The following is a 17158-nucleotide window of genomic DNA, read 5'->3' as shown; positions in this document are numbered from 1 at the left end:
AGATAGAGGCAGAGCGTGAGTATCTTGTGAGTGAGTGAATTACAATGGCACAGTATTGGTTTCTTAGTATATTGATTGCTGTGTCCTATCTTTGCAATCTGCTTGAAGGGTACCCTATTGAGGATCTGGTTGTTAGTCTTCCAGGTCAACCTAAAGTTGAATTCAGTCAATATGCTGGTTATGTTGATATTGATGTAAAACATGGTAGAAGTTTGTTTTATTATTTTGTTGAAGCTGATCATAAACCTCAAAATAAACCCCTCACCCTTTGGCTTAATGGAGGTAATAATAATTCACTAATTAGTATATTATGGTTGCTGACTTAATTTTCTTGTTGTATTATTTTCAGTATATTTTTTGTTATCTTTTTATTAATTTTTTTTTTTTGGTTTTGTGTATGTTTGGATTGACGGTGAGTTTACCAAAATCACGGTTGTACTGTGATTTAGTGTAACTTTTGTCTAAATCGCGGTGGTTCAGCGTGATTTTGACAATTAGACCAAACATGCAATTTGAATTTTACATGTTGTTATCTTTTGGTGAAAAGCATTGTACTTGTGTTGTTTTGTGTGTGTTGTTTTGTGTTATGTTATGTTGTGTTGTCCCTACAAATTCAGGTTGAGTTGTTGTTCTTGTCTTGATAGTACAGAATCATGTTTTCTTTGACAAGAACAGAATCTTTGGATCAAAAATGTTGAATGATTCTTGCTTTTCTAACAGTTGACAATTGACAGAAAGTACCTTTACCTTATATGAAAGATGCTATACTTTAATTTTATTTTTTTCATAGTTTTTTTTTTTTGTAAATCGGCGGCATCAGATTCAAATTCAAATCCTGTTACAAGGCTCATAATCTGTATATTAATTGAGAGAGATTAAGTAGTAACTTTGTTAATTTTTCAGGTCCTGGTTGTTCTTCCGTTGGAGGAGGTGCCTTTACTGAATTGGGTCCGTTTTATCCTACTGGTGATGGACGTGGTGTACGAAAGAATTCAATGTCCTGGAATAGAGGTATCAATTTTGTTTATTATTGTTTGAGTTTGTGTTTTGATTGATATTAGAGAATAATTTGGGTTTATATATAGATTCCTGATTTTAATATTGTGTTTACTTTTTTTATCATAGCTTCCAATCTTCTCTTTATTGAGTCTCCTGCTGGAGTTGGTTGGTCATACTCAAATACAACTTCCGATTACAACATCGGTGACGAGGCCACAGGTACTGATTTAAACTTTTCTGTGAACAAATTTATGTAGTTATTATTATCTATGCAAAAGAAAACATTATTTTTAGATGTGTTATGTATGAAATTTGTTAGTTTTATAATGCATGGATATAATCCTTTAATTTGTTTTTGGCAGCCAATGATATGCTTTCGTTCTTCCTGAAATGGTTCGAGAAGTTTCCTACCTACAAATCCAGAGCGTTGTTTCTTACCGGAGAAAGCTATGCAGGTCCAAAAGACACGTTAATCAGATCCCAATTTTAATTATTAATTTATCGTTTCGAAATTCTTAAAAGTTGGTCTCGTGTTACAAAATATTCTGTTTTGCTGACATAATTCAGTTATACTGCATAATTAAACCTCGTATTGTATTCTTTATGCATATGCACATAACCTATGCCATCATTGCTAACTGGGATATTGCTATACAATTATTATCTCATTTTATTTTTACATTGTTTATTGAAATATTTGTTCCTCTTTTCTATTTTTATTATCTGTTTTCTTTTACCTTTGTTCTCATGAACAATTTTTGTTTCTTCACTAATACTTTATAATGTTTATTCAGGACATTACATTCCTCAGTTAGCTAATGCTATTCTTGATTTTAATGCTCATTCAACCGGTTACAAGTTCAATTTGAAAGGAGTAGCTGTAAGATCCCATTCATATGATATCTTATATTTGGCTATTGAGTGTTTAATTAAGAAATCTGGGAATTTAATTAAAGTAATCTAAGCTTTTTTCTCTGGCTTTGTTAGATTGGCAACCCACTTTTGAATCTAGATCGAGATGCACGAGCACCATATGATTATTTCTGGTCACATGGAATGATTTCAGATGAAATTGGCCTTGCCATTACAAAAGACTGCGATTTTGATGATTATACTTTCGCATCTCCTCATAATGTATCTGCATCATGCAACACTGCCATCAGTGATGCAAATGAAGTTGTTGGCAATTATATAAACAACTATGATGTGATTCTTGATGTTTGTTATCCATCCATAGTTGAACAAGAATTGAGATTGAAAAAGATGGTACTTTTTTGCCTCTTTCATTTCTATTATACTATTAATGATATTTTTAACTTTTGATGAAATTATAAACTAATTAATTCGTCTATTTCGTTACTGCAGGCTACTAAAATAAGTATAGGTGTAGATGTCTGTATGAGTTATGAAAGAAAATTTTACTTCAACCTCCCTGAGGTTCAAAAGGCTCTCCATGCGAACCGTACCAACTTGCCGTATTCATGGTCCATGTGCAGTGGGTAAGTATAAATTAGAGACAGTCAAGTCCCATAAACTATTATTAGCGACACTCAAGTCCCATAAACTAGAGATATCATCTTTTAATATAGCTTATAAAATATAAACAATCATTGCCTTACATGTTGATTTTGTTCGATTAAGTTTTGCTAATTGAGATTTTTAAATTTACTTGAAATCTTGACTGCTATAATCATAATAGATATGTCTTTTTTTTTATTTTTTTTTCTTCATTTTCATTAGTTATCTGATGTCTGATCTGCAGTTTTTCTTCATTGCAGTGTTTTAAATTACAGTGATACAGATCCTAACATTAATATGCTTCCAATTCTCAAACGGATTGTTCAAAACCGTATTCCAGTATGGGTTTTCAGGTAATTAATTTCAACAAAAGAGACCAATTGGCTATTTAATTTATACATTTTGATAGTAAGCTACGTTGCAAAATGCTAATTATGTTAATATCAATAAGTTAGTTATAAATTAGTTAGGTGGTTAGTCCCTATAAATCATTCATTTTACATCTTTTATCAGAACGACTCCTTACAAGTTTTACTCACTCTCAGGCTTCCAAATCTCTATTGATCATTTCTCTTGAAATCCTCCGATTACTAAGAAGCTAATCATGTGTTAAATTATTATGACAGTGGAGACCAAGATTCCGTTGTGCCATTACTAGGTTCTCGAACGCTCATTCGTGAACTGGCTGATGACCTGAAGTTCAAGATTACAGTCCCATATGGAGCTTGGTTCCACAAAGGCCAGGTAATTATTTTTAACAGTTTAACCATTTTCTGCATTTCGAAAAATAAGTTCAGTATTCTAGTATCGTTAGTGACGCTAATGCGTAGTGGAATTTAAACAAATCATTATTGTTATGAGATACGCTATTTAGCGGCGCTACAACATTGTAGCTTTGCGGAATTAACAAACCGTTATTTTCTACAATTCTTGGTTGACAACACTAGTTTTGATGAGTAAGAGTTGATTGATTGCATATCTATGTGTAGGTTGGAGGTTGGGCAACTGAGTATGGAAATTTGTTAACTTTCGCCACCGTGCGGGGTGCATCTCACATGGTACCATATGCACAACCTTCTAGAGCACTGCATCTGTTCAGTAACTTTGTGAATGGTAGGAGATTGCCAAACACAACAAGACCTTCAATTGATGGATGAATAAAAAATGGGATGATGAGTCTGCCAACTCTATATAACATGTGGAAATAGCAGATTGTATAGTCCAGTTGATTATTATTAGATTTGAAAAATTCATTGCTTAAATGATGCAGCAATGAAAAAGAAAATGATTAAAGAGTGTTTCTTTGTAGGGACCTTAGCAAATTGCATTTGGAAAATAAATTTATAAGGGGAATTGGGAAAATACATTATTCCATTCTTTTTACTTTATATGATATTGATTCTCACCACATTGTTCTTTACACAATTCGTTCTGAAATGCCTTCAGTTTGGATCAGTTTTCGACTTGAACCAATCATCGGAACGGGTGTTTACCGGTTGGTCCGGTTTGGTCATTTACCTGGTCCACTTACACTCCTAAACATATATACTGTCTTTTAAATGATAAAAACATTTATGCACAAGCAGAAGCCAATTAATGTTTTGAATTTCATTGTTTACTTAGGTTTTGAAAACCAACCTTTTTTAAAGTACAGTACAGAAAAAAGTTCAGAAAGAAGCCTAACAGGGATTGATAAAGATATGAATTTGAGTTCGCAGGCACAATTTTCTGTCTCATAGATACTAGTAGTAGGCAATGTTGTAGTAGATAACTATCATGCAGCCACTCCTCCATTAAGTAGCATCTGATCAAAGTGCCATACTCCTGCAATTCCACTAGTAAAAGTCAACTACTTCAATTTTTTCACTGAATTATGGTAAATGCTTTGGTACAAGTAAAATTACCATGTCCTTTGCCTATCCTTCTTAACTGAGCCACATACTCTGATATCTTTTTAATGTCTTCCATCTAATGCACAAAAGAAAGTTTATTTGAACAGAAAAATTCTATTTCACCCCCTTTTCACAGAAGTAAAATTAAGGACATAACATTACACAGATGATATTTTTTTTTTGTGTGGAGAACAACGAAAATGGATCAACGTTGGATTTAAAGAGAAAATTTCTCGCTCTAAATTCAATAGTTTCTACCGCTGCAGCACCATATTGCAACTATAGATAATCCAAGTCTGATAACAACTCTTATGACACCCGCCTCATGTATTTTTTGTCATAAAAAAGAATCAAATGAAAGTTAATTTACCTGATCAACCAAAAACTGGCTTTCAATAAAGTCAGCAAGTTGTGCATCATTGTTTTCACTTGCTAACTGCATTAATTGGGAGAAAAAGAAAAACTAGTTATTGCCATTGAACAACAGTTTCCTATACATAGAAGTTACAAAAACCTTATAAAAATTCCATGTGTAGAAGTGGAAAATGTAGTTAATTAAAAGGTTAGACAAAAATATGAAGAATTTGAAAAGTGACCACCTACACCGTGTAAATTTAGAAGGTTTTAATTGTTTATCCTTTCCAATGACAAAGCAAGTTCCATTGCTGCAATATATATCATGTGTTAGAACAGTAACCCTATTCAAAAGAAAAAGATATGAAAATAACACACGTATGATATTTGATCACAAAGTTTGGTCAGTTTTGTCTACGTCTCCGACTACAGAGTGTCTGTGTATCTTTCTATTATCAGTGAAAAGTTATTATAGTTTACAAAGTACAGCTATAACTTGTGTTTAAATACTATGGTAACCTTAAACCATACCGCGTGAAGAGCGGGGCCTTTGCCCCACGCTACACACTTATCGTCTATGAGCCATACCAAACATAATGAAACAAAACTAGCAGTTGTATAATTAGAGAAACAACCTAAATTCACAAATAACGTGCATGTTCTCAAAATGGAGACCAATTTAGAAAACTCACATGTATTGTACATAGACTATAAAACAGATGTAAAACCTTCAAAATTTATTTATTTATTTATTTATTTTTAAGAAATAACATGCACAACTCACCATTTAATGCATCACCCTTTTCTGCATGATCAAACTCTGAAATTGGTAGCAGCATTGATTGCAGCTGAACCCTTCCTCCTCTTCTATTCTGTATAAAATATTAATCATAAGAAACTGATAAAAAATAATGCTAGAAAAATTATAGCTAAAAAAAAGACAAGAATGCCTGATATTCCATCATCATCTCAGCATGTTGTCTTTCCTCCACACTAGCTTCCTTGAAAAATCTGTAATTGTACATGTAATTTACCAACATTTTGATAGTAATAGAATTCAAATAACTAAGGAACCATGGATTTTTAGGTTAATATATACCTGGCCAATCCTTTCAGAGCAACATTATCTCTGTCAAAGTAAGCATACATTGCATGATACACGTATGAGACATTGTATTCCACACTGAAAACAAGAGAAGAAAAAAAAACTAAGAATGACATTATATATTTGCATAAACATAAAACAAATTACGACTTATTTTCCGGAAATGAGAACTTAAAACTTACTTGATTTGTGCATTGAGTGCGGCTTCACATTGATCATTGTACTTATGTCGAGCCAGTGATGCATGAGGCATGGTAGGGATGAGAAGAAGCTCCTTTTGCACTTCCTCAACAGGATTAAAAGCTATTTTTAAAACGGGTCGATTATTAGGACCCTCCATGGAGGCTTGAACAACACCTCCACAACCACAACCCACATTTGTCTTGAAGAATCTCACAGAAGAAGAACCGTTCGCATGGAGAGGAAGATAAGAATGGAGGAAGCTTTGGTTTATCAAAGAATGAGAAGGAAACGAATGATGAACTTTGTAGGAGCATTTTGTGAAGACTCAGAGGTCATAAGAAGATAGTTAGAAACACAAGAGTGTGAAGAGTGAGATGTGGAAGCAAAATATGCAACTGAATGCGAAGTATTTGTAAAAGGATTTTTCTTTACAAAATAATAAAGGGCCGTAAACTTTCCTCCACCTGAGGTAATCCTATACTAAATATGGATGGATATCTTACCCAACCAAGATTCAAACTTTGGTTCGCCACATTGTGGATAGGACACCAACACTATCGAGCTTAGTGTATGGATATATACAATGGCGGAGCCAGAGAAATAAAAAAACTCGGGTGAACCACCAACATTAGTAATAATAATGATTATAAAGTCGCCTCATGATAGCACACCCAACACTATTGAGCTTAGTGTAAATAGTGTGTGGCCTGTGATTTCAATTCGCAGCTCACATCCGCAATTGTGGCCCCAATATTGCTGTTGTAACAGCCGCATGTATGGATGGCATTGTAATTGCAACCATCCATGTCAGCCATTGTAACAGCGGCATCAATTTGCCTCTACCCCGTTTGTCAGAGTCTTTTGAGAAAAAGAAAAAAATTAAATTTTAGACCCCCAAAGCCCTTATCTACTTGAGATTTGAAGAAAGTTGTGACCTTTAAGTCTCTCAAGCCACTCTCAACACTGCTATGTAGATCAAACCGAAATGTTCTTATGGTAAGTATACATTAAATTATTTCACACCGCAATGCGCTATGCAACGTCCATAATTATCGCAATCGCAAGGACGGCTGCAATCACAATTGCAATTTAAAGCCACATTGTGGCCCTGCATAGAAACCATCAGTCTTGTAAACAAAATAACACTTTTACGTGCAAAATTCACCCTGAAATTGACAATAAAAATTCACATTGTAAGTATATGTACGCTATAGTACAATTATATGTTATATCTCTGTCTTTTAAGTGACTACTCTGGTTGAAGAAATTCGAGTGAATCACTTCTTTGTACTTGAAGATATTAATAGCTTTTGAACCAAATATGAGCTAGGCATGTGATCTCTAGTACCTCATTCAACTGATTTTATTGATAGTTGAATGTATAAATCACCCATGTGATTACTTGGCCAGATATTGGAACTAGACACAAATACATATGATATGACCTTACAAATGATCAGATATTGCTTGGTCCAGACGATTGCTTAGACTACTTGGCATAGATTATTCGTTTGTTGACAATGTGTTGACCAAAGTACTTGTTTGCTTACTATAGGCTTGATCAACTTGTCTAGTGTTTGATGACCATTGTATTAAGACTACAGAGTTGACATATTTTTTATTTGTTTTGTAATAATTTTCAAGCTCATTGACACAGTAGACAAATTGTTCCTTCCATTATAATCTTGTTATCATCAAAATAGACCGTTGATATTTGGCTCAAAATTGGTATTGAAGAATCTGGTTAATCATGGCACGTGGTTTGGTCATAGTGGCACCATTCTAATCCTCGGATTTGGAACGAGCCACTGGAAATATTGTGGCACGGGAGCATGGGATCGTAGCACAATTTAAGGATAACAGTCAGTTAGTACTATGTACGAACATGAAAATGTGGCACGATTCCTCGGGATCTAGGCTCTGTATAAAACTTCATTCTTCACTTTTTATTAGAGAGCTTCAAGAGAGAAAAACTTGGTAAATAAAATGAGGTAACTTTAGTGTTGAGTGTCTTTTGTGAGGGATTATCTTGGGTTGGAAACATTTGTAAACACCTTAGGTAGTGAGATTTCATTAGAGGAATGATCAAAAAGTTTTCTTTAGTGTTTTCTCTCAGGATTCTTTGTGGGTTTGAGTGACTTGAAAAATGGGTAGAAATTAGAGTTTGTTTTTTGTGAGTTTATAGGCTAATTTCTTCTAACCTCTTTGTATCACTCTTTTCATAATGGATCGGGGAGCTTCTCTCTCCTCTAGAGTAGGTCTTTTTTGGACCGAACTACGTTAACAAACATTGGGGTGTTGTTTTCCTTCTCTTCTTTCTTATCTGTGTTGCTTTGGTTATACTTGTGGTGTTGCTTCAAACTTTGATCTAGGTCTGTTTGTTGTTGTTGTTGCTGCTGCTGCTTAAGGCTACTTTGTTTATTGATTACTATTTCATTTGCTCCACATATCTAAGTTTTATTGATATGTTTTATTGTTTGAATTCACAACATAAACTATATAGATATTGTTATCTGAACCTACATGGTTTTAAGTGAATATTTGTTTCAAATTATATTCTTAGATACCTAGGAATAAAATGATATAAATATACATGCCTATGTTTGTTACAAGTTTACTGAATTTTATTCCTGGTATAAAATATTCTTGGAAATAGAAACAATTTCCCAAAGAAAAGGGTGACAATAAAGTCCCCTATTTTTAAGGTTCCTCAGAATATAATAAAGTTAACCAAACATTTTTTTTTTAAATATCTTAGAATAAAATTCTCATTTTTATATTTTAAGAAATGTTATTTCCTAAGAATAAATTTGGTAAACTTAACAAACACACCCTAAGATTTACATCTATACGAGTAAATCAATTTACATGTCAAAAGTATTTTTAAAAAAATCTAAGTCAATCGATTTACATGTTCAAAGAAATGAGGAGTAAGATTTACAACCAAAAATCAAAATAAATCATTTTTCAAAGAGTCAATCGATTTACTCATGTATGTGTAAATTTATTTACCTTAATAGAAACTATAAATCATGAATTTTTTAGATTTCTTAGAGTGTAGTGATATAATTCTCAAGGGATACTCTTCTACATCAGTTCTATAATCATAGTTTTGACATCTAATCAAAATGTAGCAAATTTTAACTAGCCAAAGGACATATACACATAGGGAAATGTTAACCAGTGCCCCTGGGGCACTAGTTAAGGCCTTTAAAAGGAAACTTATCATGAAAATACGTGTAATCAGTGCATCGGAAATCGAAATGTTTGTCTTTTTATAAAATAATTTCTTCTTTTGAAATCCTTAAAGAGTGCCCCAGGAGCACTCGTTAACAAGACCCATACAGATACAATTACTTCACTTGGATCATAGAACAAGTTTGGATACAAACATAAAGGTATGAAACTGAACTTCTCACTAACAATTACAATTTCAAGACTACAACAACACGACTTAAATAATCCACCTCTTACAAACAAGATGAGTCCCCTTGAGGCTCACAAAATAGCCACTATACTTATAAACAAAACAACAAATTTCTGAACATATTTAGGTACAAACATCATATTTGGAGACAAAAACAAATTATTTTATTCCAACATAAATATTCTAAATCATTGCAGTGCCTAGCCATTTTGAAGCAATAATAGAATATTGGTTGATTTAGATATTACTTTGTAGCATACTTGACGAGGCAAGGAATATGTGTCTTCATCATATAGTTTGTCCAATCAATATTAGTGGGGTCAAAGTCTAATTCTCCATTTCCCGTATAGCCCTCTGCTACCCTTCGTAAATTTTCTGTATTTATGTCATCAAAGCTGAAATAAAAAGAAAAGCATGAAGAAAAAAAAACTCATATATTCATACAAGAGAATCAAATAAAAGTATATCAACCAAATATAACTCGTAAAAGTAAAGGTCATGGGAAATTACTTACACGCCCTTAAAACACGCATATGGAGTGTATAGTTTTGCTAGTCCTTTAAGCATTCCTATCTTTTTGCAGTTGTCATCATAAGTGTTATCTTGGAATAAACCGAAAAATATTTTGTTCACAAAATTTGAGACCTAAGAAATAAGCCAAAATATTTGTGTGAAATGGATTAGTATAAATATTTTAAGAATAAGATTTGAAACGTTTAATTAGGTTGTTAAGTTTCACATTTAACAAACCTTTAGGGGAATGACATAGCGGAACATCGTGTAATTGTTGAAAGCATCCAAACTTGTCGGCCAAAGTCTCTTGGAAGTAACTATTAGTTTTCGATTTGCATTTATCCAAGGATTTTTCACAAAATAATCATATGTAACGTTTATAAGATCAGAAACTTTGAAAGGATTCCTTAGCGATGAAGAAATATGGTAGATAAATTTGTTTGGATCTTGATCCAAATCAACAACAATGGTTGTGATCACACAATTGACGGCTAAATCTGCAGGTATCTGCATATCATATTGTCCATAGTAAAGTTAGATTATTTTTGTTTTTCCTATATAGATAATCAATATATACGTATAACACATTAAACTGCTCGTAAAATAAAATAAACAATAAGAATTCATAAAAGTGTTGTGAATTCATACTCAAAATCGCATTAGTAAACTTAGATCTGTGGAGCAAAAGGGAAGTACATAGCAACCAATATTAAAGTAGTCTCAAGCAACAACAACAATAACTGTAATTGTGTTTTACTTGGCAACAGATACTGGTTTTATATTCTTTTGAGGAGTGACTCTCTTAGCACACCTTGTGCGAGATGAATCGCTCTTGGTGATTATTAATATCATTTTGGCTTCTTCAAAAAAAAAAAAAAACATACCTATATCTAATCTAGGAACCAAGTGTAAAGCACAAAATCGCAAGCAAAAGATAAAGAGAGAAGAGAAACAAATACACCAAGAAATGTTTGTCCAGTTCGGTCCAACAATGACATGTTGAACCAAAATGGGTTTTTGAATAATTTCTCTGAAGTTTTGATGATAACAATGTATGAAAGAACAGTTGGATATGCTAATGTGTGTTCAAGTATGCAGGACCATAGAATTAAATTTTGACTCTCAAAGTTAAGTTCTGGTTCTTAAGTACCAAGACTCTGAACACAAAGGAAAGCATCTGCTACAAAAGAGAGGTTGTTTTGACTTCAAACAAAATATGAAGGTAGCATTTTTGCTTGGAAGAAGCATTTTTGCTTGGAAGGTTATGACGGAATCAGACTCTGGAGGAAAGAAGCTTCTGAAGGTGACGTCAGTAGTCTGGGAGACTCTGACATGGTTTGTCTTCTTATGATGGAATGTTACTACTGACTCTAAATAGTACAATTTGTTTTCTTCTGACCACATGCAAAAAGAAGCAAGAAAAGTCAAGGACAAAGAGAATGTAACAGATCATTATATTAGAAGCAAAAGATTTTCAAACGAATATTCAACGACATTATCCATTTGAGGCAAAGTTCCAACGACTCTGATCAAGCTTTTCAAAGACGAATTCGATGTGTTAGAAAATCTTTAACAATAGCTCTTTTATTCTCTCTTATATGAAAACCTAAGCAGTTGAAGAAATATATAACATTACTGTCTTTTTTACCAGTGCCAATACTCTTTCAAATTCTCTAGCACACAAACCTTGTTTTTGCCTTTTGAATGTCCGGTCTAATCAGAGCTCATCCCAAAATTTATTATCATATTTTACTTTGTATTGCTAGCTTATCTAATTATCACTTAATTTCCTTGTTATTTGTAAAGAAATAAATATTAGTATAATAGGATATGTCAAATGCCAAAACAAGGCTACATGTATTCAATAAGATTCCTTAAAAAAATTACACCATCCGATCATAATTATAAGCAAAAATCTATTTCCTAGATTCATTTGATTAAATGATGTATAAGGTTTATAATTATGATCGGAAGGTATATTCAATAAGTAAATTATGATCGGATGGTATTGTATCTTTTTGACCGAGAAAGTATATTCATTTATTCAAATGGTATTGTATCTTTAAAAGATAGTTTAACAATACCATTTGAAATAAATGATGTATATTCAAAAATCTATTTCCCAAGGCAATAATTTATACCAACAATAAATTTGGTCACTGAAGTCTGTAGTGACGAAAATAGGCGTCAGTAAAAACCTTTTTAAATTCTGATCAGGTTCTATACCTACATCCCGAAGTCGTAGGTAAAAAACAGTTTAAGTTCTGATTAGGTTCTATACCTACATCATAAATCCGTAGGTATAACCTAATTGGTTTGTCCTACGAAGAAAATCCGTCACAATAGGTTATATTGACGTCCAATATCCGTAGGGAAAAATCTATTATTGTCCATGTAAAAAACGACCGTAGGTATATGCAATTTGGGTTATACCTACGGCCAAATGACAATTATCTACGGTTTTCCACTATCGCTAAATGTCTAGATTTTTGTAGTGACGGAAGTGCCGAGGCCGTTGTTACTAATAATCATCTAACAAGTCATGTTGAACTCCCTGTTACTTCTATCTAACCCCACAATTTTTAATGCATGTCAGGTTGTTAATAATGGTTCTCCAGGTAATAATGCCTAACATGTTGCTTATACTGTTATAGTAGAAAAACTCATATGTTAGACAATCAGCACAAGTGCCCCCTACACTGGCTCAGATTGCGTAGCACCCTAAATCAAACACTTATTTTCATTTTACTGTCAAGTGTCACAGATACAACTGAGCAACTTGGTTAGCATAAATATATATATATTAGTTAGTGGCATTATATGAGAGTTTCTTAAGGGTACCGATCGAGCCGGGATGTCTAACTTCTCTTTATTGTTTTCCTCATTATTGCCTTGTCCAAAAAAAAATTATAAATAAATGTCATGTGCATATCTACTTTAGGTTAAATATTTTAACCTTCAGTTATTTGTTAACCTTTCATGTTAGAAAAGGGACAACTTTCTCTTTTAACCTTTCATTACTCCTAACTTTTTCATTGGTTTTTTAACCTTTCATGGTATTAAAGAGAAGATAATATTATTTTTTTGGACATATGTAAAGTTATTTATTTGAATAATACAACATTGAGATGATAACATATTTATGCTAACAAATATTATTTATGCTATTTACAAAAATATCCTTTTAACTAAAATAAAGTTTAATAGAGACAAAATGGTGTTTTAGTAAAGTACAAGTACGTGCAACTTGTTAACTTGCACCTTAGTGTTTTTAGGTGGGTGCAAGTTAACAGCCCCCACTGTTAACTTGCACCTACCTAAAAACACTAAGGTGCAAGTTAACAACTGCACGAACTAGTTATTTACCAAAACACCCATGTTTTTCTATTATAAACAAATATTATTTATGCTATTTACAAAAATGTCCTTTTAATTAAAATAAAGTTTAATAGAGACAAAATGGTGTTTTAGTAAAGTACAAGTAGGTGCAGCTTGTTAACTTGCACCTTAGTGTTTTTAGGTGGGTGCAAGTTAACAGCCCCCTATATATATATATATATATATATATATATATATATATATATATATATATATATATATATATATATATATATATATATATGTCCTCGTGAGCATAGCTCAGTTGGTATGAACAATGCAAAAAATATGCAAGGTCCGGGGTTCAAACCCCGGCCACCACAAAAAAAAAATACACACACACACACACACACACACACACACACTCACATATATACTCCATCTGTTTCAAAATACACGTCGCAATTTTACAATGTATACTATTCACATATCTTACTTTGACTATATTTTTTAACTAATATATAAATACAAATGTTGGCATGTAAGATGTTGTTTGATTTATCTCGATGAATATTTTTAAAATATCAAATTTTTATTATATATAATTTAAGACATTAATTATCAAAGTTGTATATTGGCATGTGTGCAATGGTTGACTGCGACGTGTATTTTCTTTTTTTGAACAAGCCAAAATGATATATATAAACAAAAAAATTCTGCTCCCTAGCACAAGGTGTGCAAAGAGAAGCAGAACACAAAGATACAACAATCAGTCCAGAGTCAAAATAGTGGTAAACAATGGTCAGCCAATCCCCAAACAAACAAAGGGTCGTTGCCACCACATATGGTAGCCAAAAGAAAAGCAATCATTTTTCGCTTTCAACCACGAAAGTGAAGTGATTTTTACCTTTTCCATAAGTTGCATAATTGATTTTGCATTATTAGAAAACAGCCGATGGTTACGTTCACTCCAAAGAACCCAAATACAACAAAGCCAAATCATATGTAAGAATGAACGTCGGGGAGTGTACCCTCCTGCGAATGAATGAACTGATAGAAATGATCCATAACATGTTGGGGATCCACAAAATAGACACCAAGCCAGTGCTTCACATGTTGCCAAAGAGCACCAAAAGTTGGACAATGAATTAATAAATGTTCTGCTGTTTCATTTTCTCCACACCCTGAAACACACAATAAAGAGTCGAGAGGAATGACACCACGACGCCCTAAGTTATCCTTCGTAGGCCAGCTATTGCGAAAAAGACGCCACGCACAAATAGAAACCTTTAAAGGAACACTTTTATGCCACACCGCGTCAGAAATGTCGTCATGATCATGCATCTCATGCCTCATGAGCAGTTGATACACTCCACGGACTGTGTAGCCATCTCCTGCATTCGGGCGCCAAAGCCAAACATCTGAACTATTTTCCTGCAAAGATACGTTAGAGAGTAACAACTTCACTTCCTCCATTAACTCCTCCTCCCAAGCGAACAACCGACGTCTCCATCCCCAAGCCTCCCCTTCCTCACCCCACCCTAAAGCATGCATCTCACCCACCGTCATCTCCTTATGAATGGACAAGTCATACAACCTGCGAAATCTCTCTTTCAGGGTAACCGCCCCAACCCAACAATCCGACCAAAAATACGTATTAAAACCATTACCTAGACGCCTCGTAAGGCTCGCTTCAAACCAACTCCCACCCTCAACACCAACTCCCTCTTGAATTTTCATGATATCTCGCCACCACGCTGAACCCTTCCTACCACCATGTTTAAGGCGACCTATTTCCTCACCATAACGGGAAGACAAGACCTTAAACCACAAACCCTCCCTATCCACCAGACACCTCCAACACCATTTACCTAAAAGAGTAATGTTAAATTCCTTCAATCTCCGAACCCTCAATCCACCAACCTCCTTATTCATGCATATAGAATCCCAGTCAACCCAGGCAATTTTCCTGTGATCCTCACCCCCACCCCAAAAAAAATTAATTAAAATAGATTCAATGGCGGAGATTATACCTGCGGGAGCTCTAAAAAAGAAAGGGCATAGACAGGCAGTGAAGACAGGACGAACTTAAGGAGAATCAAGCGACCACCGAATGATAAATTTCTACTCTTTCATTCTGACAGTCTAGATTTTATTTGATCAATGACAGATTCCCAAAAAATCAAACGCCTAACATCACCACCAATGGGCAAACCAAGATACACAAATGGAAATTTCCCAATTTTACAAGATAAAACAGACGCAGCTTCACTCAACCAGGACTCATCCACATTAATACCAACCAACATGCTCTTATGGTAATTTACCTTCAAACCAGACATATCCTCGAATAACATAAGAATCGCCCTCAAGGCTTTGACATTCGCCCAACTCTTAGTGCCTAGCAATCATGTATCGTCCGCGAATTGCAAGTGAGATATTACAGTGCCACTGTGCGCTTCAACAGAGTACCTAGTAAACAAATTCAAGTTCACCGCCTCAGTCATCATGACATTCAAACCTTCGGCAACTAGAAGGAAAAGAAAAGGGGAAAGTGGGTCACCTTGTCTCAGCCCTCTCTTCATGTGAAACTCTTTGGTAGGACAACCATTAACCAAAATTGAAGCGGTTTCCGTACTGATACACTCCTTCATCCACTTGCGCCACAAAGTTGGAAAAGCCATCTTCCCCATAACATCATCCAAGTAACCCTAATCCACAGAATCATAAGCCTTCTCAAAATCTACCTTGAATAATAAAAGGTCTTTTTTCATCTTATAGGCCTCATCAACCACCTCATTAGCAATAAGGATGCCATCTGGAATTTTCCTATCCTTAACAAACGCTGACTGAGCCTCTGAAATAACGGTGCCCATTACTTTTCTCAAATGATTGGCCAACATCTTCACCAAAATTTTATACAAGCACCCCACCAATGCAATTGGAAGAAAATCATTCAAACGTTGTGGATTGTCTATCTTAGGAATTAAAGCAATGAAGGTACTATTTATTCCTTTAGAAAGACGACCGTTACGGTGAAACTCCGAAACAAATCTCAAAATATCACTCTTCAATTCGGACCAATTTTTTTTTATAAAACCCAAATGAATACCATCCGGTCCCGGACTCTTGAAACTGTCACAATCCCACACCGCAGCCTTCACCTCTGCCTCACTAAAAGGAACAATCAAATGAGAACCTTCATCAATGGATAATCTTCGAAATTGTAAGTTTTCCACTCGGGTCTGATGATGTCTGGCGCCTGAAAGTGGTTACAAAAGTGACTGTAAACCGCTTCCCTCACATTCGAGACACCCTCCACAAGATTATTACCAACTAAAATAGATGAAATAGCATTTCTATGGCGACGTCCGGACATGATAGCATGAAATTATTTAGAATTAGCATCTCCTTCGCGCAGCCATAACAACCTCGATTGCTGCCACATGATACTCGCATTTACCCTGGATAAAGAGTGACGATCGGTTGACATAGTGTGCAGTTCGGCCACTTCATCCTCTAATAAAACATTCAACCCGCCCCTCGCCTCCATCACATCAATCTGAGATTTTAAAGAGTGAATCTTGCCTGGTAAATTCTTAGTGTGTGTCAAATGCCAATCTTTAAGATGGAGGGAGTAACAAGTGGTTTAATGACAATCTAAATTTCCTTTGAACAACCCCACAAACAACTTGAAACTTTGTTTTTTGGTCAATTAAAAACTTGAAAATTTTATTTCTTAAAATACTCACATTGAAATAATTATTTTATTCACGTTGGGTTTTGATAAGGTATATAATACAATGATAAGGTAATTATTTTATTCATATTAAATAAAATATTACCTCA

The 17158-nt window shown here is 34.1% G+C and overlaps 4 protein-coding genes across 4 annotated transcripts; 1 reads left to right on the top strand and 3 right to left on the bottom strand.

Moving 5' to 3' along the window:
• The first annotated feature begins 10 nt into the window (after positions 1-10).
• LOC146923298 (serine carboxypeptidase-like 42) lies at positions 11-3910 on the top strand. Its single transcript, XM_085716063.1, has 10 exons — positions 11-282; positions 904-1011; positions 1126-1218; positions 1362-1454; positions 1794-1879; positions 1987-2265; positions 2365-2498; positions 2778-2870; positions 3144-3261; positions 3507-3910. The coding sequence occupies exons 1-10, from the start codon at positions 45-47 to the stop codon at positions 3672-3674; spliced, it is 1410 nt and encodes a 469-aa protein (XP_085572189.1). The 5' UTR covers positions 11-44; the 3' UTR covers positions 3675-3910.
• A 194-nt stretch (positions 3911-4104) lies between these two features.
• Positions 4105-6668, bottom strand: LOC146923297 (ferritin-2, chloroplastic-like). The gene is made up of 8 exons (XM_085716064.1): positions 6051-6668; positions 5863-5946; positions 5714-5774; positions 5548-5635; positions 5013-5074; positions 4780-4845; positions 4422-4485; positions 4105-4341 (listed from the first exon to the last, which is right to left on the bottom strand). Exons 1-5 carry the CDS (start codon positions 6206-6208, stop codon positions 5034-5036), a joined length of 432 nt encoding a protein of 143 aa, XP_085572190.1. The 5' UTR covers positions 6209-6668; the 3' UTR covers positions 4105-4341; positions 4422-4485; positions 4780-4845; positions 5013-5033.
• A 2725-nt stretch (positions 6669-9393) lies between these two features.
• Positions 9394-12814, bottom strand: LOC146923296 (fatty acyl-CoA reductase 1-like). The gene is made up of 4 exons (XM_085716061.1): positions 11142-12814; positions 10229-10498; positions 9993-10123; positions 9394-9873 (listed from the first exon to the last, which is right to left on the bottom strand). Exons 1-4 carry the CDS (start codon positions 11166-11168, stop codon positions 9723-9725), a joined length of 579 nt encoding a protein of 192 aa, XP_085572187.1. The 5' UTR covers positions 11169-12814; the 3' UTR covers positions 9394-9722.
• Positions 12815-15441: 2627 nt separating this feature from the next.
• LOC146923295 (uncharacterized) lies at positions 15442-16185 on the bottom strand. The gene is made up of 3 exons (XM_085711682.1): positions 16105-16185; positions 15754-16020; positions 15442-15636 (listed from the first exon to the last, which is right to left on the bottom strand). The coding sequence occupies exons 1-3, from the start codon at positions 16183-16185 to the stop codon at positions 15442-15444; spliced, it is 543 nt and encodes a 180-aa protein (XP_085567808.1).
• Between the last annotated feature and the right edge of the window lie 973 nt (positions 16186-17158).

This window comes from Medicago sativa, chromosome 5 (assembly GCF_051527215.1).
Source record: "Medicago sativa cultivar Bolivia chromosome 5, Bolivia_mono, whole genome shotgun sequence".
Classification (NCBI taxonomy): Eukaryota; Viridiplantae; Streptophyta; class Magnoliopsida; order Fabales; family Fabaceae; genus Medicago; species Medicago sativa.
The sequence above is the reverse complement of the archived record's forward strand: the minus strand, read 5'-3'. Positions and strand labels throughout refer to the sequence as shown.

Coding starts and splice junctions, on each gene's coding strand:
- LOC146923296 (XM_085716061.1), bottom strand. CDS start 11,168: ATGCTTTCCTTTGTGTTCAGAGTCTTG. Junction 10,499..11,141: donor CCTTTGTGTTCAGAGTCTTG/GTACTTAAGAAC, acceptor TATGATATGCAG/ATACCTGCAGATTTAGCCGT. Junction 10,124..10,228: donor GCTATGTCATTCCCCTAAAG/GTTTGTTAAATG, acceptor CTTATTTCTTAG/GTCTCAAATTTTGTGAACAA.
- LOC146923297 (XM_085716064.1), bottom strand. CDS start 6,208: ATGGAGGGTCCTAATAATCGACCCGTTTTAAAAATAGCTTTTAATCCT. Junction 5,947..6,050: donor GCACTCAATGCACAAATCAA/GTAAGTTTTAAG, acceptor TCTTGTTTTCAG/TGTGGAATACAATGTCTCAT. Junction 5,636..5,713: donor AGATGATGATGGAATATCAG/GCATTCTTGTCT, acceptor TATTTTATACAG/AATAGAAGAGGAGGAAGGGT.
- LOC146923295 (XM_085711682.1), bottom strand. CDS start 16,185: ATGGGCACCGTTATTTCAGAGGCTCAGTCAGCGTTTGTTAAGGATAGG. Junction 16,021..16,104: donor GCATCCTTATTGCTAATGAG/GTGGTTGATGAG, acceptor TCTGTGGATTAG/GGTTACTTGGATGATGTTAT. Junction 15,637..15,753: donor TTGAAGCGCACAGTGGCACT/GTAATATCTCAC, acceptor TCTGGTTTGAAG/GTAAATTACCATAAGAGCAT.
- LOC146923298 (XM_085716063.1), top strand. CDS start 45: ATGGCACAGTATTGGTTTCTTAGTATATTGATTGCTGTGTCCTATCTT. Junction 2,266..2,364: donor AATTGAGATTGAAAAAGATG/GTACTTTTTTGC, acceptor TCGTTACTGCAG/GCTACTAAAATAAGTATAGG. Junction 2,871..3,143: donor ATTCCAGTATGGGTTTTCAG/GTAATTAATTTC, acceptor TTATTATGACAG/TGGAGACCAAGATTCCGTTG.